Source organism: Bemisia tabaci, chromosome 1 (assembly GCF_918797505.1).
Source record: "Bemisia tabaci chromosome 1, PGI_BMITA_v3".
Taxonomy (NCBI): domain Eukaryota; kingdom Metazoa; phylum Arthropoda; class Insecta; order Hemiptera; family Aleyrodidae; genus Bemisia; species Bemisia tabaci.
The window spans coordinates 76319499-76337869 of NC_092793.1; the positions used below are offsets into that span (position 1 = coordinate 76319499).

An 18371-nucleotide genomic window follows, 5' to 3' on the forward strand; every position below is an offset into this window, starting at 1 on the left:
GGTCACTGTATCAGTGTTTTTGAGAAAATTTTTGACGCGCTGAATCCGAATTCCAACTTTCAGCCGAAAAATTCGCTTCAAAACGTTGCCAAAACTCTTTTTCGCGAATTATGAACCCTAAACTCACTATGAGTTGATCTGCGGACAAAATTAGTTATTTTCAAAATTAAAGCCGGTTTTCCCCCATTGAATTGAGTTTACGTAGTTTTTCGCTCAAGGCAAAACTGAACGCGCTGAAAGCAGCCCTTCAGCGCCGAATTTAGCAACTCACCGGCACGAAATTTTTGGTCCTACGCGGAAATTCGGATTCAGTGCTTCAAAACTTCATAAGAAGCATTGCAAACATGGGCAACCGATTTCAGCAGATTATGGCTCCTTTCATGGACCCGGCAACGCTTTTGGGAGGAATGAAAATGCTGACCATGATCTTTTGAAAAAGAAGGAAATACTGACATTTAGAGCCTCTGGGACTTACCCAAACAGGATTTTATGTAATTTGACTACACTTCGCAATAAGAAACCACTACTGTGTAAGAGCACACCCTTTCAACATTCAACATCGGAAGGTATTATGCGATGGTTTGCCAGGAAGAACGCATTAAAAATGACAAAAGAACGACTCATTTAGGTACATGCGTGGAGGAAAACTTCAAAAATCATACGCAGATACGCATTTTTTTCAGTGCGAGATGCCAGCACTGTTGGATACAATTTAACAATCAATGCATTTTTCAGAAAATTGACTGTGTCGCGACAGGAATCCAGCGTTGTCAGATGACAACGCTGGAATTAAATCAAGGTGTGAGAAAAACATGCAAATCGGTCTCAGTTGGTATCGCATGCGACGAACACTAAGCGAATTGCATTATAACGCCTGCGGATGCAACTATTCGAGCTCTACGGATGTCCATGTTGCATAAGCACGGAGGTGAAGGCGTTTTGACTTTTCAGGCACTCACCGCTTCATCCGCGATGACCACGATGAGGCGCGGCAGGCAGCATTGCGTGCACCCAAGAGGACAGAGCGCCTTCAGTTCATCGCTTATACTACAAAGACACCTCTTTAACACAAATAATCAGTTGCTCTATAGAAATCACTTTTACTACATCGTGACATCAAATCGAAGCACCAAAGATATACGTACTCACATCCTACGCTTGAGTGCAACCCAACGATCCGAGCTATGTTCCAAATTTGTGCGACGAAGTTCCGAAAAATGCTTTGATTTTTTAAATTTATTACAACGTTACCCACCTGAAATGTTGGCTAGGGCCCCAAATTTACGGATCTAAGAACGACGAATGCGGCACAATGATTTCTTGGAAAACTTCAGGGAAAATTTCTCGAGTGCGCAACCTAACAAATTTTTTACTTCAAATTTTGCTATGTTTCTGAGTATTTTTCTTTTCTTAGCGGCTTAAAAGTAGGCAAGAAGTGTCGCTCTTTCAAATAACGGTAGAACTAAATGACTAACTTAATTAGGAATTGGAAAACAATTTATTTACATAATTACAATTTCTTTTTACACGTGTGTCCAGTGTGTTAAAACTAGGAAGACTAGATAGTGGATTGCTTCGAAACAAACAAAAAGAAAAAAAAACGATTGAGTGGTAGAAAAGGCAGTCACAGCAGACTAAATACGTACTTGTACCAAAAAAAAATTTCGGGGCAAAAGTGACAGTTCTCTCTCATTAGGCTTTCCGAAAGAGTCCATATATCAAATAACACGAAAAAATATTGAACCTTCATGGAATGAAGATTCCTTTTCTTCGACTGAATTTTGATACAATAAATATTATTTGCACATAACAAGGTAATGTTTTTTTGGTGTGAATTATCTAGACAAATTTTGTTGAATTAAAGAATTTATTATAAAACTAGTTTATTTTCAGAATTTGCAAGGCAAACCTCTTTACGGGCCAAATTTGACTGGACTTTAAAAGATAAAATACCACACAAGAGAAAGTCGTCAAGCCTGCCCTGCTCCCGAACAAGCCTAAAAGATACGCTGGTATGAAGGGAACTGTCAGTCAAGCACCTAAATATTAGAGCTAGTTTTTCAACTGCAAATGAGATCATGAGGAGGAAAAATCTTTTCATCACAAAATGAGATCATAAAAAGAATAAATTGTAACCAGACATTGGCGGATCCAGCAAATTGGCAACATTATTTCTCTCCATTTAAACCTATGGAAATGTATCGATTCTTGAAGGGGCCAGGTGCTCCGACAGGAATCGATTATTTAGCATAGGTTCAAATGAAGGGAATCCAGTTTTGCCAAATTGCTGGATCCGTCTCTGGTCATAGATGAGATCACGATTGAGATATTGTTGTCATGCAACTCACATAAAATGCCTTTCAACGTTAAGGTTGTTGAAACTAAAAGATGAGAGGGGGGGTTGAGGGTTATTGTGGTTGCTTAGGACGGTAACATCAGGAGGTGGGGGCGGCAGTGGCCCTGGAGGCACAAAGTAGTGGAGAGGCAGCAAAGTTTGCTCATGGTCGAAAACTTCATGCGAGCCTACGCCCGGATAACGGTGCAGCGAGTCATGCACCAGTTTGGTGCGACTCAAAGAATGGCAGTATGGAGATTCAACAGGCATCGTATCTGGAAAAAAAAATAAATAAATAAAAAAATAAAACGAGGTGAAGGAAAATAAATATTACTCCAGATTATCAAAACTAATTTTTTGAAGGACCTAATTATTTTTTTGAATATTTCAGAAACGTATACAACTCGAAACCAAAATGACGTTGATAGTTTTAATTCAAAACATCCAAATTTTAAAAATGTCACACCCAAGAAGCACAGTGCAACGAATATGTTGAAATTAAATCGCAATTTGATTAATACAATAAAATTGTAATTTTTTACCATTAAATTGCGATATGTTTACATCATTAGTCGATTTATGCCGACTTTAAGCAATCAAAAAAATGAGCCCTTCATGTGTCAGAATGATAGGCAATATGCAATGAAATGAAAAATTGCAACTGATTTTAATTTTATTACAATAAGTTTCAATAAATGGAACCCCTTCAAACAGGAGCTAGGCAACATACTCAACACTCAGTGGAATTGCAATATTTTTACTGTGTAATCGCTACTTGTAGCAATCCTGCAATCTTTTGTATTATCTGCTGGTAAAACAACTTAAATTGGACTGCGTTAAGTAAACATGAACCGAGCCACGTCAGCTATTGCCACATATAATTGAAAAAGTTGATATTTTACATAAAAACGGTTGTGCAGATTTTTTAACAAACAATAAAATTTTTGCATTCCTCAAAATTTTTAAATAAAAATCCGCACGAACGTTATCTTGTAAAAATTTTCAATTGCTCAGTTAAATTTGGCGATATAGCTGACGTGGATTGATTCTTTTCTGCTAAACGCGGTCCAATACGGAATTGAAATAATAAAATAAATCTCACAGAGATATAAAATAAAAGAGGCGAATAATGCATTTCCGAGTGCCTGTCCATTTCCTCAGGACGGATTCCGATAAAACTTTCTGCCTCCTATGTTGCCGCCTAGGAATTTTAAAAATCAATTATCCAGCCTTTCCTGATCAAATTAACCAAACCAAATCTTCCCGATTTTTATTTATTTCCATCCATTCCACAGTATCGAATTTACACATCTATCCCTGAAGTTGATTAAAATATCGCCGAGTGTTCGATTACGTATGACTTTCGTAAATAGTTGACAACAGGTGAATTCTCAGTACGTTCGAGTTTATTATTTCGATTCCATACACTGAAAAAAAAGTCCGGTCGTAAAAACCAAAGGTTAACAAACAGTTATCCCTAAAAGTGGCGGAAGTTGAAATCCGCTGATAACACAGACACGCATGGGCTTCAATTACAAAATTTAATTGTTGATGCTTTGCTCTCGGTTGGATCTTTTATACCGAACCGCATGAAAGATAGGAAATGTTCTCACCACGATTTGGACTCCTTTGACCTCTCCTCATAGTGCCAAAACTGTATTCACAATTCCAATTCAAGTAAGGGTAGTGCCCTGCGTAACTATTCTGGAACCTGTGGCACATTGTGGCAGCGATTTTCCTATTTTCATTCTGTAAAGATCAAAATACAACTTTGAAATGTACCAAAACCTGAGGACACCTTCAACATTTTCTGACAAAATTGCATACCTAAGGATTACCCAGACTAAGGACTAGAGAATCTTAATTGAATATTCCGTCTTCAAATCGGATTCATGATTTATAAAATTAATGATTGATGAAACTAAAGAATTAATTTTTAGAGAGAATTCTGACCAATCTGTTTCCTCATGTGCATGTTTAAAAATTGATTTTTTGATCGAGGTATAATAAACAGATGTATATTTTCTTTGAAGCGAGTATTTTTGATTCACGTTGAAGGTATTGGTAGATCGCTATTTCTTTCATTAATATGATGTCTCACCAAGCATCATTTGATACGCAAGAATTCATAAAACAAATTCAAGCAATTTCCAATAACCTCCAGATAATCAGGAGCTTTCAAAGCTTTGAAAAAAAGTCAACATCAAGCACTTTCTACAGCTGCAACAACCATGTTGATACCTACATTTTTTTTTCATTTTCTGAACTGAAATTTATCGTAAAAAATGGAAGTAATTCCACACAGAAAACCTGAATCTACTCCTTAGCGAAAAAATAAAATCTTCTAAAAAGACAAGATTCAACTCGAGAGAAACTTTCAAGACTTCATCATGATTCTAGTTAGGATACATTTCCCCGTAAAAAAACTTGCGGACATTATTGCTATGAAACTATGTTTGGTTCATTATTTGATGCGGTATTATTTTGGGATTTACTTACGGTGATATCGGGATTTGGGTCGGTGAAAGTTTCACTTTTCTCCGATATACTACTCAGTGTTTCTGTCGTCCCTGTTCCTGTGAAAAGGCTCGGAGATGTGAACATTTCTAATGAATTTGTTTTACCAGATACTTGCTTTTCTTTCCCTGAAAATTCAGGCACAGTAAATGAATTATTTTTTGGAGAGCAATTAACTTGAAAGAAAATAATATGTAGGATCCCTAAAAATCTTAAAAGATTAATGTTCGTAACCTAGGACAATTTCATAAAGAAAAGAGTGTTGGTGGAGTACGTGCTATGAGAGTTCCAAAATGCCACAAGGTATGATTGTATAGTAAAGCTGGGGAGTGCCCCTGGACCCCCGGTTCCTAGCTTCGCGCTGAATTTGCAGCTCGCTCCGCGGGCGCCCTTCATAGCATATATCTTTAACCCTTACCTGCTCAGTGGTCAGTCACACTGACCACCTTTTTAAATAATTATTCCTGGCCGTGTTTGCGCCATATACTCTTACCAACCATGTAGTTATACTCGGGGTATGGTCCAGAATATGAAAAAAAATATTTCAAAGCAATGTCACGTTGGCAATATTGCTTTATCATTAGTTGTTTACCGCGAGTTCGTTGGAGGTTAGGTCCCGCCGGCGTTCCCTCCAATTTTCCGGTTGTAGGTTAGTTGTACGCCTCAAATGGTCATGGATTAGTGGCGGAATATAAAGTTAGAAGACTTTGCTGTAAGAAACTCCTTTGGTAAGTAAAAAATTCAAAAGTTTTGATTATTTAATTCATGCTGGAACATGGTGGTTAGTATGACTGACCACCAAGCAGGCGGCTAGAAGCTGGCACTGGATACTTGTTGCTGAGTGGATTCACCCTCACCTCATTGTGGCGATTTATTTAATTTATTTGTCTCAAACTTACTACACAAATAATTACATGACCTCCAGGTAATCAAACTTTCAATCTTTCACAAATTATTTTCCATCTTTGATCATATTTGACAGAATTCATGTCAATCTCAAGCTTCGGTATAGTGTTGCGCAGTGTTTTGTTTCGGGGTGTTTTGATTTTTCAACCTTTACCAGTTTATCTGATTTTCGTATGCTTCTTGTGCAGACAACATTTTTAATATGGATAACGTAACGGACGAAGAGATAGAGCAGCTCCTGGCAGAGATTCCCAGTGATAATGAATCAGAGACCGATCCGGAACCAGACAGCGAGGATGATAATGTCATAACTCCCAGATCTTCAGCTCTTCGTAAACTCACTCCAAAGAGTTCCAGCACAGGCAAAACCAGGTGCACACCCATTTCATCAGGTAATAAAAGACGTTCAATAAAAACTTACAGTCCAAATCGGCCTTGTGCGGACCCTTCACTAGTACCATCAAGAAGAGGCGCTAGAATCCGTGTCCCAAGGAAGCCTTTCACATTTAGTGAACCAACCAAAAGTGACTCGCCTTTAGATATAGAGATGCTCTGTGTGCCTTTAGACAACATTACAGAATTTAACGTTGCAGAATCCAACGCAGAGGAATGTACCACTGCAGAATTTTTAGAACCTGTCGCAGGGCCCTCGACCGCTGCAGAAGTTTTTGAGCCCATCGCAGGGCCCTCGACCGCTGCAGAATTTTTAGAGCCCATTGCTGAGCCCGCTCCCGGGCTTGATGATAGCTTCATACTAGATGTTTTCTTACCGGAAGAGATACCTCAAATCGACGATGATAATGAGGCTCAGTACACGGCTGAGGAAGATGTGCCGCTATCTGTACGATTAGCAGGCCCTTGGAGGGACAATCCAGAACCACCGGTCGTAAAAGAATTTTCAGAGCCTGTGGGTTTTACATGGCCTCATTTGATTGAAACCCCAACCGATTATTTCAATATAGTTTGGCCAGACTTACTTATTCAAACAATTGTATTTCAAACAAATCTTTATGCTACGCAAAGAGGCAAGCCATTTTTACCAGTAACAGACACAGAAATTAAACAATTCTTGGCGATAAACCTGCTCATGGGCATAAAAAAACTACCATCTTACAGAGACTACTGGTCTGCTCATTTAGAACTTCGAGATCATTTCATTGCCTCTTTGATGCCGCAAAAAAGATTTTCTTGGATCCTTGGAAATCTTCATCTGAATGATAATACTCTTGCCCCCAAAAAAGGGGAAGATGGTTTCAATAAACTCTATAAGTTACAGCCGATGCTTGATATTTTGACCACATCATTTCTCCATGACATGAACCCTAGTCGAGAACAATCTATTGACGAGTCAATGATTCGCTTCAAAGGGAAATCAAGCCTGAAGCAGTACATGCCCAAGAAGCCCACAAAACGGGGCTACAAGGTCTGGGTTAGGGCAGACAGCTCTGGATACTGTTGTGAATTTCAAATCTATACAGGCAAAGCTGACAGTCCAGAGAAAAATTTGGGTAAGAGAGTCGTCCAAGACCTTACGCGTCGTCTTGCTGGAAAAAACCACATTGCATATTTTGATAATTATTTTGCTGGGTATGAGCTGGTGAAAGAGTTATTGACTGATAAGATTTATGCATGTGGCACCATTATGAAAAAAAGAAAACATCTTCCACAACTACCTGGGTATGAAAATGATGAGCGCGGTGAATATGTCTGGAAAGCAGACACAAATGGAATCTCTTTCATGCGCTGGAAAGATGCAAAAGATGTGCACCTTATTTCATCGGTCCACGACCCAAGAATGAGAACATCAGTCAGTCGGAAACAAAAAGATGGGACAGCACAAAATATTCCATGCCCCATGGCAGTAAAGGATTATAATAAGCACATGGGCTATGTCGATCGAATGGATCATCTGAAAACGCTGTATGAGATTGACCGCCAGTCAAACAAGTGGTGGCATCGCATTTTTTTTTATTTTCTAGACATTGCTGTGGTGAATAGCTATGTGATGTTCAAATCTCAGTCTGAAGGTTCCTCGCTAACAATGAAAAGTTTCCGCATGGCTGTTGCTTCAGGACTTAGCGGTGTATCCACACCAGCTGCGCGAGGTAGGAGAGCGACACCACAACCTGTTAGTAAATTCAAACCTATCATTCCCTTAGAAACTAGGTACACCTCAAACGCACATCTCCCAAAAATTGGTACATTTCGAAGATGTGCACACTGTAGCACAAAAAAAGAAGCGCATCGTTCCCACTGGGCATGCTCCACTTGCAAAGTGGCATTGTGCTTGGCCCCGACAAGAAATTGCTTCGCCCCGTATCACAGAAAAAATGGAAATGACAGTGATGGAGGAGAGGACGGAGATGGTGTGGTGGTAGACTGAATTCATGCGACAAGTTTCTGGCATTTACTATCTTTTTCGTTTACATTTTTTTCAAGTATTCATTTTTAATTTTGTTACCGAAATTTCTATTTATTTTGCGACAAGTTTCTGGCATTTACTATCTTTTTCGTTTACATTTTTTTCATGTATTCATTTTTAATTTTGTTACCGAAATTTCTATTTATTTTTTTGCACGTGCTCAAATTTTAGGTGCTTGTTTGAACTAAAAGAAATTATTATTCTCAGTTATTATTAAGTTTTTTTTTCAAAATTTTCATGACTGTGTTCATTACTTAAATTTCTATTTATTTTTTTGCACGTGCTCAAATTTTAGGTGCTTGTTTGAACTAAAAGAAATTAATATTCTCAGTTATTATTAAGTTTTTTTTCAAAATTTTCATGACTGTGTTCATTACTCAAAATTCTATTTATTTTTTTGCACGTGCTCAAATTTTAGGTGCTTTTTTGAACTAAAAGAAATTAATATTCTCAGTTATTATTAAGTGTTTTTTCAAAATTTTCAAGACTGTGTTCATTACTATTATTAAGATTTTTTTCGAAATTTTCATGACTGTGTTCATTACTTTTAATTTTTGACCAAAATTAGTACTTTACAATTGCTAGTCTCATGTAGGAAAGGACTATTAGGGTTACATTTTGAAAAAAATGAAGTTATTCATTGAACTACGAGAAATTAATATTCTCAGTTATTTTTAGGTTTTTTTCATAATTTTTATGATTATGTTCATTAATTTTAATTTTTGACTAAAATTATTAATTTACAATAGCTAGTCTCATGTGAAAAAGGACTGTTAGCGTTTCATTTTGAAAAAATGGATTTATTTCATTTTGACTAGTCTTTTGTTGCCTCCTTACTCATCCCAGTTACTCTCATAATGTTCCTAATTTCAAGTTTTTTTTCTGTACTTTTTCTCTTTTTGTACTTTTTTATAATAAATTGTACATTTTTCTAAGACTAGCTTTACTCAATTTCCAAATAAAGAGACTTTATCACTTACAAACATGCAAGAAGAAGTGAAAAACTTACGAAACCTACCGAGTCAGCATTTATATTTCACTAATAAAGTTAGTATGGAGGGGAAAGGGAAGGGGAAAATTAAAGTAAAGTAGGCAATGCCCGGTGTATAGTTCTGATTAAACTCGTTCAATTACGAAATCATAATGTAAAAATGGAAGGATTCCATTCAGCTTTATAATATTTCGTCAACTTCCAGGCAAAGTATCACAAGCGCCATGCGACGTTTAAAAATTTCCGCCGCCATTTTATTTCTTTACTGAGAAATTGTTGGTTGAATCTGTTCGAAAATTTCACTAAATTTTATCGGCAGCACAAAGAAAATTCGGTATAATTTTTGGACAGCTTCGTTGAACAATTTCTCAGTAAAGAAATAAAATGGCGGCGGAAATTTTTAAACGTCGCATGGCGCTTGTGATACTTTGCCTGGAAGGTGACGATTTCACGATTTAGGTACTCGGGTCAAAAAAAAAAAAAAAAAATGGCGGCGACTTCAGGTGGGAGAAAGTGTGAGCGCAGCGGTTGAGAAGGGACTTATTGCCAACCTTTGACGTTTATTACTCCGCCTATTACCGTATTTTTTTTATACCATAGAGGCGTAAGTGTAATTGATGTTTTCAAATCCAATACAGAAAGTTGGATTTTGTCTACCTTCGGGATGGGAGTAAATCTTACGTTCATATTGGCAAATAAAACCTCATTATCTACATTGGCAAATGATCTGCAACTGACCAACGCCATTCGTTTATCTTAATGGCCTCGTGAAGTCTTATGAGAAATGCGCACGAACAAAAACCACGCCATTGCACTGCGTAGATCACTGTGAGATCGCGCGCAAATTCGCAGGCTGCTCTAATTGGACGTTGCTAGAGCCACGCCTCTTCCCGGCCATCATATCCCGCTCAACCGTTCTACTACTTCTATTCGATCATCAAATTAAACCAATCAGAAACACGCACGGACAAAAACCACGCCATTGCCCCGCGCAGATCGCTGTGAAATCGCGCGCAAATTTGCAAACGGCCCTCATTGGACGTTGGTAGAGCCACGCCTCTTTCCCCCGCACTGACCTCTTCCCTTCCATCTTATCCCACCGCTCAACCGCAACCCGACCCCCGCCATCGGATTGAATCGGACCAATCACGCGCAAAGCTGCTCAGTGGCCGTTGCTAGGGCAACGCTTCTTTTCCCCGCGCTAACCCCTTCCCTACCGTCTTATCCCACCGCTCAACGTTGCCCCTACTCCCGTTATCTGATGAAATCGGACCAACCACGCGCAAAGCTGCTCATTGGCCGTTGCTATAGCAACGCTTCTTTCCTCCGCACTAACCGCTTCCCTGCAATCTTATCCCACTCAACCATGTCCCTTTATTCCATTCGCTCTTCAAATTATACCAATCAGGAACACGTACGAACAGGACCACGGCATTGCAACGCGCAGATCGCTGTGATACCTCGCGCAAAGCAAGTTGCTCATTGGACGTTGCTAGCGTCACGCCTCTTTTCCCCGCACCGGCCCCTCCCCTACAATCTTATCCCACCGCTTAATCGTTCCCCTACTCTCATCTGATCAAATGGACAGCTTTATGCAATAAGGAACTAGGGTCAAATTTTCGATTTTTTTTTATGATGGATTCCGTATCAGGAGGGTATTTACTTACTATTGAGAAAAAGAAAATCCTCAAAAACGATTTTTATGCCGCTTCAGCAACCCCGCGAAAATTTGCCGTCGCAGGATCACGCGAGGTTCATTTTGCAATTGGGACCTATACTATGGTTCCCTATTGCGTAATGCGAAACTCGGATTTCCCATTTTGCAATTCGGAACTATAGGCAGACGGAAAAATGCTATCTCGGCATTCTCGGCTCCTGTTCGACCGATCTTGATGATTTTTGGTACCAGGTGGTATTTTTCGACGGGAAACTCGAATTTCTGGTCAAATTTTGAAAATTCGAAAATCCAAGATGGCGGATGTGGCCTAAAATGCTATCTCGGCTCCTGTTTGATGGATCTTGCTGATTTTTGGTATCAGGGGGTATTTTTTGACGGGAAACTCGAATTTCTGGTCAAATTTTGAAAATTTAAAAATCCAAGATGGCGGATGTGGCCTAAAATGCTATCTCGGCTCCTGCTCGATCGATGTTGCTGAATTTTGGTATCAGGGGGTATTATTGAACGGGAAACTCGAATTTTTTGTCAAATTTTGAAAATTCGAAAATTCAAGATGGCAGATGTGGCCTAAAATGCTATCCCGGCTAGTGCTCCATCTACCGCGGTGAATCTTGGTACCAGGTAGTAATTTTGGATGGGAAACTCGAATTTCTGGTCAAATTTTGAAAATTTGAAAATCCAAGATGGCGGATGTGGCCTAAAATGCTATCTCGGCTCCTGTTTGATGGATCTTGTTGATTTTTGGTACCAGGTGGTATTTTTCGACGGGAAAGTCGAATTTCTGGTCAAATTTTGAAAATTCGAAAATCCAAGATGGCGGATGTGGCCTAAAATGCTATCTTGGCTCTTGTTTGATCGATCTTGCTGATTTTTGGTACCAGGGGGTACCCTAATAGCACACCTAGTTTTAGAGATGTTTTTAAAATGTGTCAATGACACCAAGCCTCATTTCTGAAATGTTTCACGTGGCACTTTAAAAACCCGAATGAAGTGTCAAACACGAAGCCACTCTGTGTTCAACATATTCCCATGTCACCACATTTTATTTGTCTGTGAAACATTTGCAGATTGTGTTACCGAAATGTTTCGAATTCATTTTTTACATATTTGAATGACACACTGGGCAAAGGTCTCCGTTGGCAGTGCATTTTTGACACATTTCTGACACATTTGTAAAACAATGAGCCTTTAAACTCAGATTTTCCTCTGATTTTCTAAATGTTCATGACGCATTTTTGGTATAATCACTACAGTTCATGTAATGTTAAACACCAGCCCACTCTTTGTTGAATACATCTGCATGCATGTCACTACTTCTTATTCGCAGGTACATCTGAATTTCATCCATACAGTAAGTTTAGATTGGGACCATCTGAAGTCAAGTTTTAGGTGAGGACCAACGTCAGCCTTGTGTTCTTCCACCACCAATCCTAATGAATGTGTGAATTATTTATGATGTTTTTCTGTACTTTTCTTGAACGCATAGCTCAACCTGCGCTCTAGATGACCTGAATTTTTTGCTTTTATTTTGCAAATGCTACATTCACAGGGTTGCAAAGAAGGGGAAAAAGAAATTTTGAGTTTAATTAGTGTTTGAGATACTTAGTACGCTTATTTTTCCAAATTATGCATTAATTCGCAGAAAATTTGCTTGAACAACTCATATAGGCCATTTTTGTAAATGCCTGAGATTTCCAAAAAAAATGTCCAAGTTTTCCAAACCAAAACTGCTTCTGCATCATTAGTGATGTTATGTATATTTTTCTTGACCCATGAAAGCGAAATTTTACCCTGTGTTAACTGTTAAATCAGATATTTCAATGATTTCTTGCTGTACTATCAAATACCCGGGGGCTAAGGAGTAATCTCAGGTGATTCTCTCTTATTGGAAATTGAGATGAGACAAGTAATTGTTCATTTTATTCATTTTCAGATGATCAAAGTAGATTGGTTAACTCACTCTTAGTTCTCCCAATTTTACTGCCATCGCTGACATTGAAAAAAAATTGGAAGCCGTCCAAAATTGAGACAAAAGACGCGTTTTTCCTGCATCGTGAATCACGCCCTGCAGCACTTGATCGACTGAAAGCGAGAACTGCTTATTTGAGACAGTATCAATTACCACCACAACCCACTCCAGGCCTGATTGGTCCTACGCACAGTCGCGAAGCCTATGTTGTCATCGGGGATGTTGTTTACGTGTTGGATTCAATTTTGAAAGCGATTGATGTTTGCTGCAAGTTAATGATAACTCTGGATGCAGAGCCACCAAAAGATTGTACTTTACCTTGGCTCTTCATTCTAGCTTTTCTTTATGGAGTACGCAAAACCGCTGTCATCAAATACCCTGCCTTGATGACTCTCAAGAATGATCTCGGGCTTTAACAGTTTTTTCTCTGATGCCATTTCAGCTTTTGATATCCATGTCAAAAGCACTTAACTCTTTTCATACTTCCAATTTTGAACAATGATTTTTTTAAAGGAAAAACACATCATATTTACTGTAATGATAACAATAATTAACGATATATAATAATCAAACAAATACCAAACCCTCCTCAAATGAACAAGCACAATGAACTGATTATCTAGACCTGAATATTACAGGAAAATTAAAGAAAAGTAAAACTTTTTAATTAATCAGTAGCAGTTAAGTTTGGGAGGACTCACAACACAACAACATAAATCAATTTTTACCACCTTCGGGCGGTCCTCGTTTTTCAAGATGTTCGTATGTTTTAAATGTAAACGCTCAATGGAATCTTTAGACGGTCTTTTGGAACATTTCCGACGTATTGAAAAACTTACTGCAACCATTGATCCAGTGAAATGCTGTCACAAAGGTTGCTCTCGCACGTTCACCAATCAGCGTTATTTTGTGCGACATTTTTTGAAAGAACATTCCGTTCAAAATGTTCCTAATATTACAGAAAACGAAGAAATGGATATAGTTTCTGACGAGTTAGGACCAAAACTTTCCTCGTGCTTGAATACTAGTGTAAATGTATTGTGTCCAACATTAGTTTCTCAAAGTCAAGAAGACTTCGAAGGTGGATGCTCCTTTGATACAAGCGTTTCTAGTGATGATCTGAAAGAAGCCCTAGGACAAAAAGTCTTTGCATTTTGCAGTTCATTATACAGTTCTCCAGGTATCCCATTAGCTCATGCACAACAAACAATTAAAAGTACGATTAATCTTGTTGAGTGCATTAATAGTGCCTATAAACAGAATTTATTGAACGAAAGTGCTAACGTGTCAGAAGAAACTGTTCCAAACATTGTTTCAAGTATGAAAGAAATGACAACATTCGATCGTAGAAGGAGCTTTGAATAAATATAATTCCAACTATAAATGTGAGAACATTTTGATGAGAGAAGGGTCTTACTTTGCCCCGGAAGTTAAAAGTTTAGGGTATGTTTTTAAAAGAAGAAAATTTAAGAAAAGATACTGTGTTATCCGCGTAAAACTCCCCATTGTGCATGTTCAACTGAGGAATGTTCTTCAAAAACTCCTTGAGCAAAAAGGTATATATGTTCTTCCCCGCATACTTCAGTATATGGAGGCATTAAAGATGGAAGACCAAAGTCTTGAAAACTGTATTCAAGGTAATTTTAATTACGGTTTAATTGCGAGAAATGTTGTTGAAACATACTGGTATCGTTTGGAGCATTAAAAATATTCGATAGAAAGCCTATATAAGAAGTCAAATTCTGAAATAAGCGTCTTACTAATTAAGTTTGTCCTTACTCATTTCCGACAAATTTCTTCACTACCTCAAATTTTTCTGAGTGATGAAGTTTCTTTTGTCTTTGTCTCTCTTTCTTAACTCGAAAACTGCGTTGGGTATGCTCGAAATGTCTACTGAAAAGATGAAAGGATCGATAAATCGTCGGAGCTTTTCCGAAAAAAATTGTCTCAGTTTTATTTCGCAAGAATTTTCTCACCGATGCCGCGATCCACGGATCGTATGATCCAGCACATTTTGCACCCCTGAAAATATCTGAGCGGGGAGATCGACCCGATAAAACATCGGAATGCGATATATTGCACGTTGAAGATAGAGCTAAGTCTTGTCTTATCGTGCTGACATAGTTTCAAGAATCGGCCCGCGGACATGAAAGTTGCTAGTTCTATGGAGTTACTGCTTGAACTCATTGTCAGTTGAAAATTTTGCTGGAACTCAATGTCAGTTGTAAATTTCACGAGCTGAAAAAAACTTACCACCAGTGAATTTCTCTGATCGCTTATAGAGACAACAGCCAAGGAGTACTGCGTTTATGAGGAGGAGCATTGTCCCGACTCCAAGCCCAAGAAACAGGAGACTACGATCGCCGTTTATTTTACCCGCGCTCAGTGAAAAAGCTGATGTTGGACCTAAAATGGATGAATAAGATCATTTATGATTTAAAAAAAAAAAAAAAATCATGGAAGCAATCTTCCGAAAAGGACTCTGAAATCAGTTGAAACCTGAAGGACATCTTTCAGAAGGCAGGGTTGTTGATACTTCACTGACGTTCTATCCATTCATATTTGATGATAGTATGATGACTCTTCTACTACTATCAAATTTTTATCTAATGTAAAGTACACTCATATTGATGCTAAACTCAAAATAAAGCATGAGATGTGCCAAAATAAAAAGTAAAATTGCACATAAAATTTAGGTTTAATTTTTTCAATATTAAATGGAATGAAGTGATAAAAACTTTGTAAAAGTGAAAGAAAGCATTTTTACGTGAAAAATAACAAAAAGGTTTACTCACTAAAATATTTAACAGTTCTTTAAGGGTTTTATTTTTAAAATTGAATTTTTTTTAGTTTCTTCTGAAACAGTAAATCGACAGTGAAACTCCCAAACTACGTATTTCAGTTTTGCCGACTTCTTGTCACATTTTATTTTTTCAATGACAAACTTCTCAGCGTCATGACGTTTAAAGTCAGTTGTATATGATTGGAACTCTTCAGAGCTTCCATGATTTATCTTCTCTGTGGAAAGAACATTCTGTGAAAAATTAATGCAAGAATGTTGATTTTCTTTTTCTTTAAAAAAATAGAACGGAAGCGGAGATGTTATAACACCGCAAACGAGATACGTGGTTTGAGACTCTCACCGTCGAAATGCTACCACACTGAAAAAAAGATTGGTAGAATTTACCATTCCTTCACGCTGTATTTCAGACAGCGTGAATTCAAAGTTGATTCTGCCAGATAAATGGTTACCTGTACCAGTATATAGAAACGTTTACCTTTCTTCCGGCGAAATTGACTCTGGATTGACGCTGTGTGCAATACAGCGTGAAGGAATGGTAAATGGACCACTAGACAAGGTTCGAATTTAAGCCTTGTGATACATGTTTCTTTACCAAAATTTCATGTAAAACACGATGCGCACAACGAAAATTACCGAAATCAACTTCTTACGAAGATATTTAATGATTCTTGATGCGTGAATTCAAACCTCTCGCCTTGAAAACTCCATGCTCTACGTGACTCACATCGCGCGCTAAACGTTATCATGACAGTCTCTGCGATATAAAAATCTGGCAACCTCAATCTTGACGCTTTGGCTCAGCTGTAGCAAATTGCTTATAGTTTGAACAACTCATGGTGGAAAATGAACATTGCTCGATTGAGAAGCTTGCTGAAATCGTTGCAGTGCACGATTTGACTCACGTAGAGCTTTGAGTTTCTTGTGAGCGGGCAGTTCAAATTCCTCGTAGCCTATGTGAAATAAAAACGTTAATATCTCCGTTCGGAGTTGGTTTCAGTAATTTTCGTTGTGCGCGTCGTGCTTCACGTGAAATTTTGGTGAAGAAACATGGATGAGGATGCTGAAATTCGTACCTTGTCTAGTGGTCTATTCTACCCATCTTTTTCTTAGTGCAGGGAGGCCTCAAAGTATATACTTACTCAAGGTAACCCCTTTGATAGTATCAGAGTAGAATCTGCTAGTCCCGTATTTGTTGATTGCCCGTATGCTGAAGATATACTCTGTCCCCGTCCTGAGGCCTGAAATTATAGTTTGCGAGACGTTGGACGGGACTTTATGGTAGCTGTCCATGAGATTGGAGGAGTGAGCTTGTCGGAAGCGGATCTGGAAGTCGGCCGGGTCGCCGCCGTCGAAGCCCGGGAGCCAGGCGAGCATGACCGAGGTCTGCGTGAAGTTGACCACGCGGAAGTTGAGCGGAGCATCCGGGATCGACGGCTGTGTGAGCTTCACCACTGATGAGGAGTAGCCGAGGACGTTGCGCACCACGCAGTTGTAGTTACCATAGTCGCTTCCTTCCACGTTCGTTACCAGCAGTTTCGAGAGGTATTTTGTACCCACCAGCTGAAAACCAATGATTCTTCATGACAAAATCTCCTTGAAATGGAACACCGAAAAAAATAATATGCTGTTGTAGCATCTAGGATGTCAGAATTGTGTCTAGTGATATCAAGATGCTGCCCCCGCAGTTAATTTTACATCCTGTGAATGCAAATTCAACTGCGGGGGCAGTAAAGGCAGCATCTTGGGACCACCAGACACATTTTTGACATGACACATTTTGACACATTTTAGGATGTCAAAAATGTGTCTGGTGATTCCAAGATGCTGCCCCCGCAGTTAATTTTACATCCTGTGAATGCAAATTCAACTGCGGGGGCAGTAAAGGCAGCATCTCGGGACCACCAGACACATTTTTGACATGACACATTTTGACACAGTTTAGGATGTCAAAAATGTGTCTGGTGATCCCAAGATGCTGCCCCCGCAGTTAATTTTACATCCTGTGAATGCAAATTCAACCGCGGGGGCAGTAAAGGCAGCATCTTGGGATCACCAGACACATTTTCGACATCCTAGATGCTAAAACAGCATATTATTCTTTTCGGTGAAGCTTTTCCGGAATGATGAAGGACACTACGCATTTCTAGTTAAATAGGCGGACGTTTCGGTTTGAAAGACTAGGGACGGTACTCGGTATTAAAGAGAAAATAAGAGTCCGCATTGAATAGGGAAGAGGAGCTCACTTTTTATCCAAATCAGACATTATTCGACGACGACTTTTGAATTCCGCATGGAAAATAACATAGGAAATCCAAACCACATATTTTTTTCCAATTCCGCCGATTTTTCGGGAGAGAGTTTTCTGCTATGACTGACTTCTCGAGACTTTGGCGTTTCCATTGATGTATGATACGAGCTCATTCCACTTTCTTCAAAAAAAAAAAAAAAAAAAAAAAAAAAAAAGAAAAAGAAACAAACAAAAAGAAAACACTAAAGATCTTTACTCTTGAAACTTCAGTTTCCTTCTACTTGGGTCGGCGTCCTACTGACACAAGAAGAAGGGAACTAAAATTTCAAAAATAAAGATCTTTTGTGTTTTTTGGAGAAAGTGAAATGATGCTCGCATTACACATACACAGAAACGCCAAACCCTCGAGAAGTCATAGCCATGGACATCATTTTCCGAGAAAATCGGCTGAATTTAAAAAAAAAATATGGTTTCCATTTCCCATGTTGTTTTCCAAGGAATG

The 18371-nt window shown here is 38.6% G+C and overlaps 1 protein-coding gene across 1 annotated transcript in view; it reads right to left on the reverse strand.

Annotated features, from left to right (window-relative positions):
- Positions 1-1479: 1479 nt before the first annotated feature.
- LOC109036377 (synaptogenesis protein syg-2) overlaps positions 1480-18371 on the reverse strand; it is a 114002-nt gene continuing 97110 nt past the window's right edge. The window contains exons 14-18 of the mRNA XM_072306192.1: positions 16761-17181; positions 15072-15224; positions 4835-4980; positions 3949-4084; positions 1480-2610 (exon numbers count right to left, since the gene is read on the reverse strand). Coding sequence (XP_072162293.1) covers positions 2345-2610; positions 3949-4084; positions 4835-4980; positions 15072-15224; positions 16761-17181 — 1122 coding nt within the window. The 3' untranslated portion in view covers positions 1480-2344. The remainder of the gene's footprint in view (positions 2611-3948; positions 4085-4834; positions 4981-15071; positions 15225-16760; positions 17182-18371) is intronic.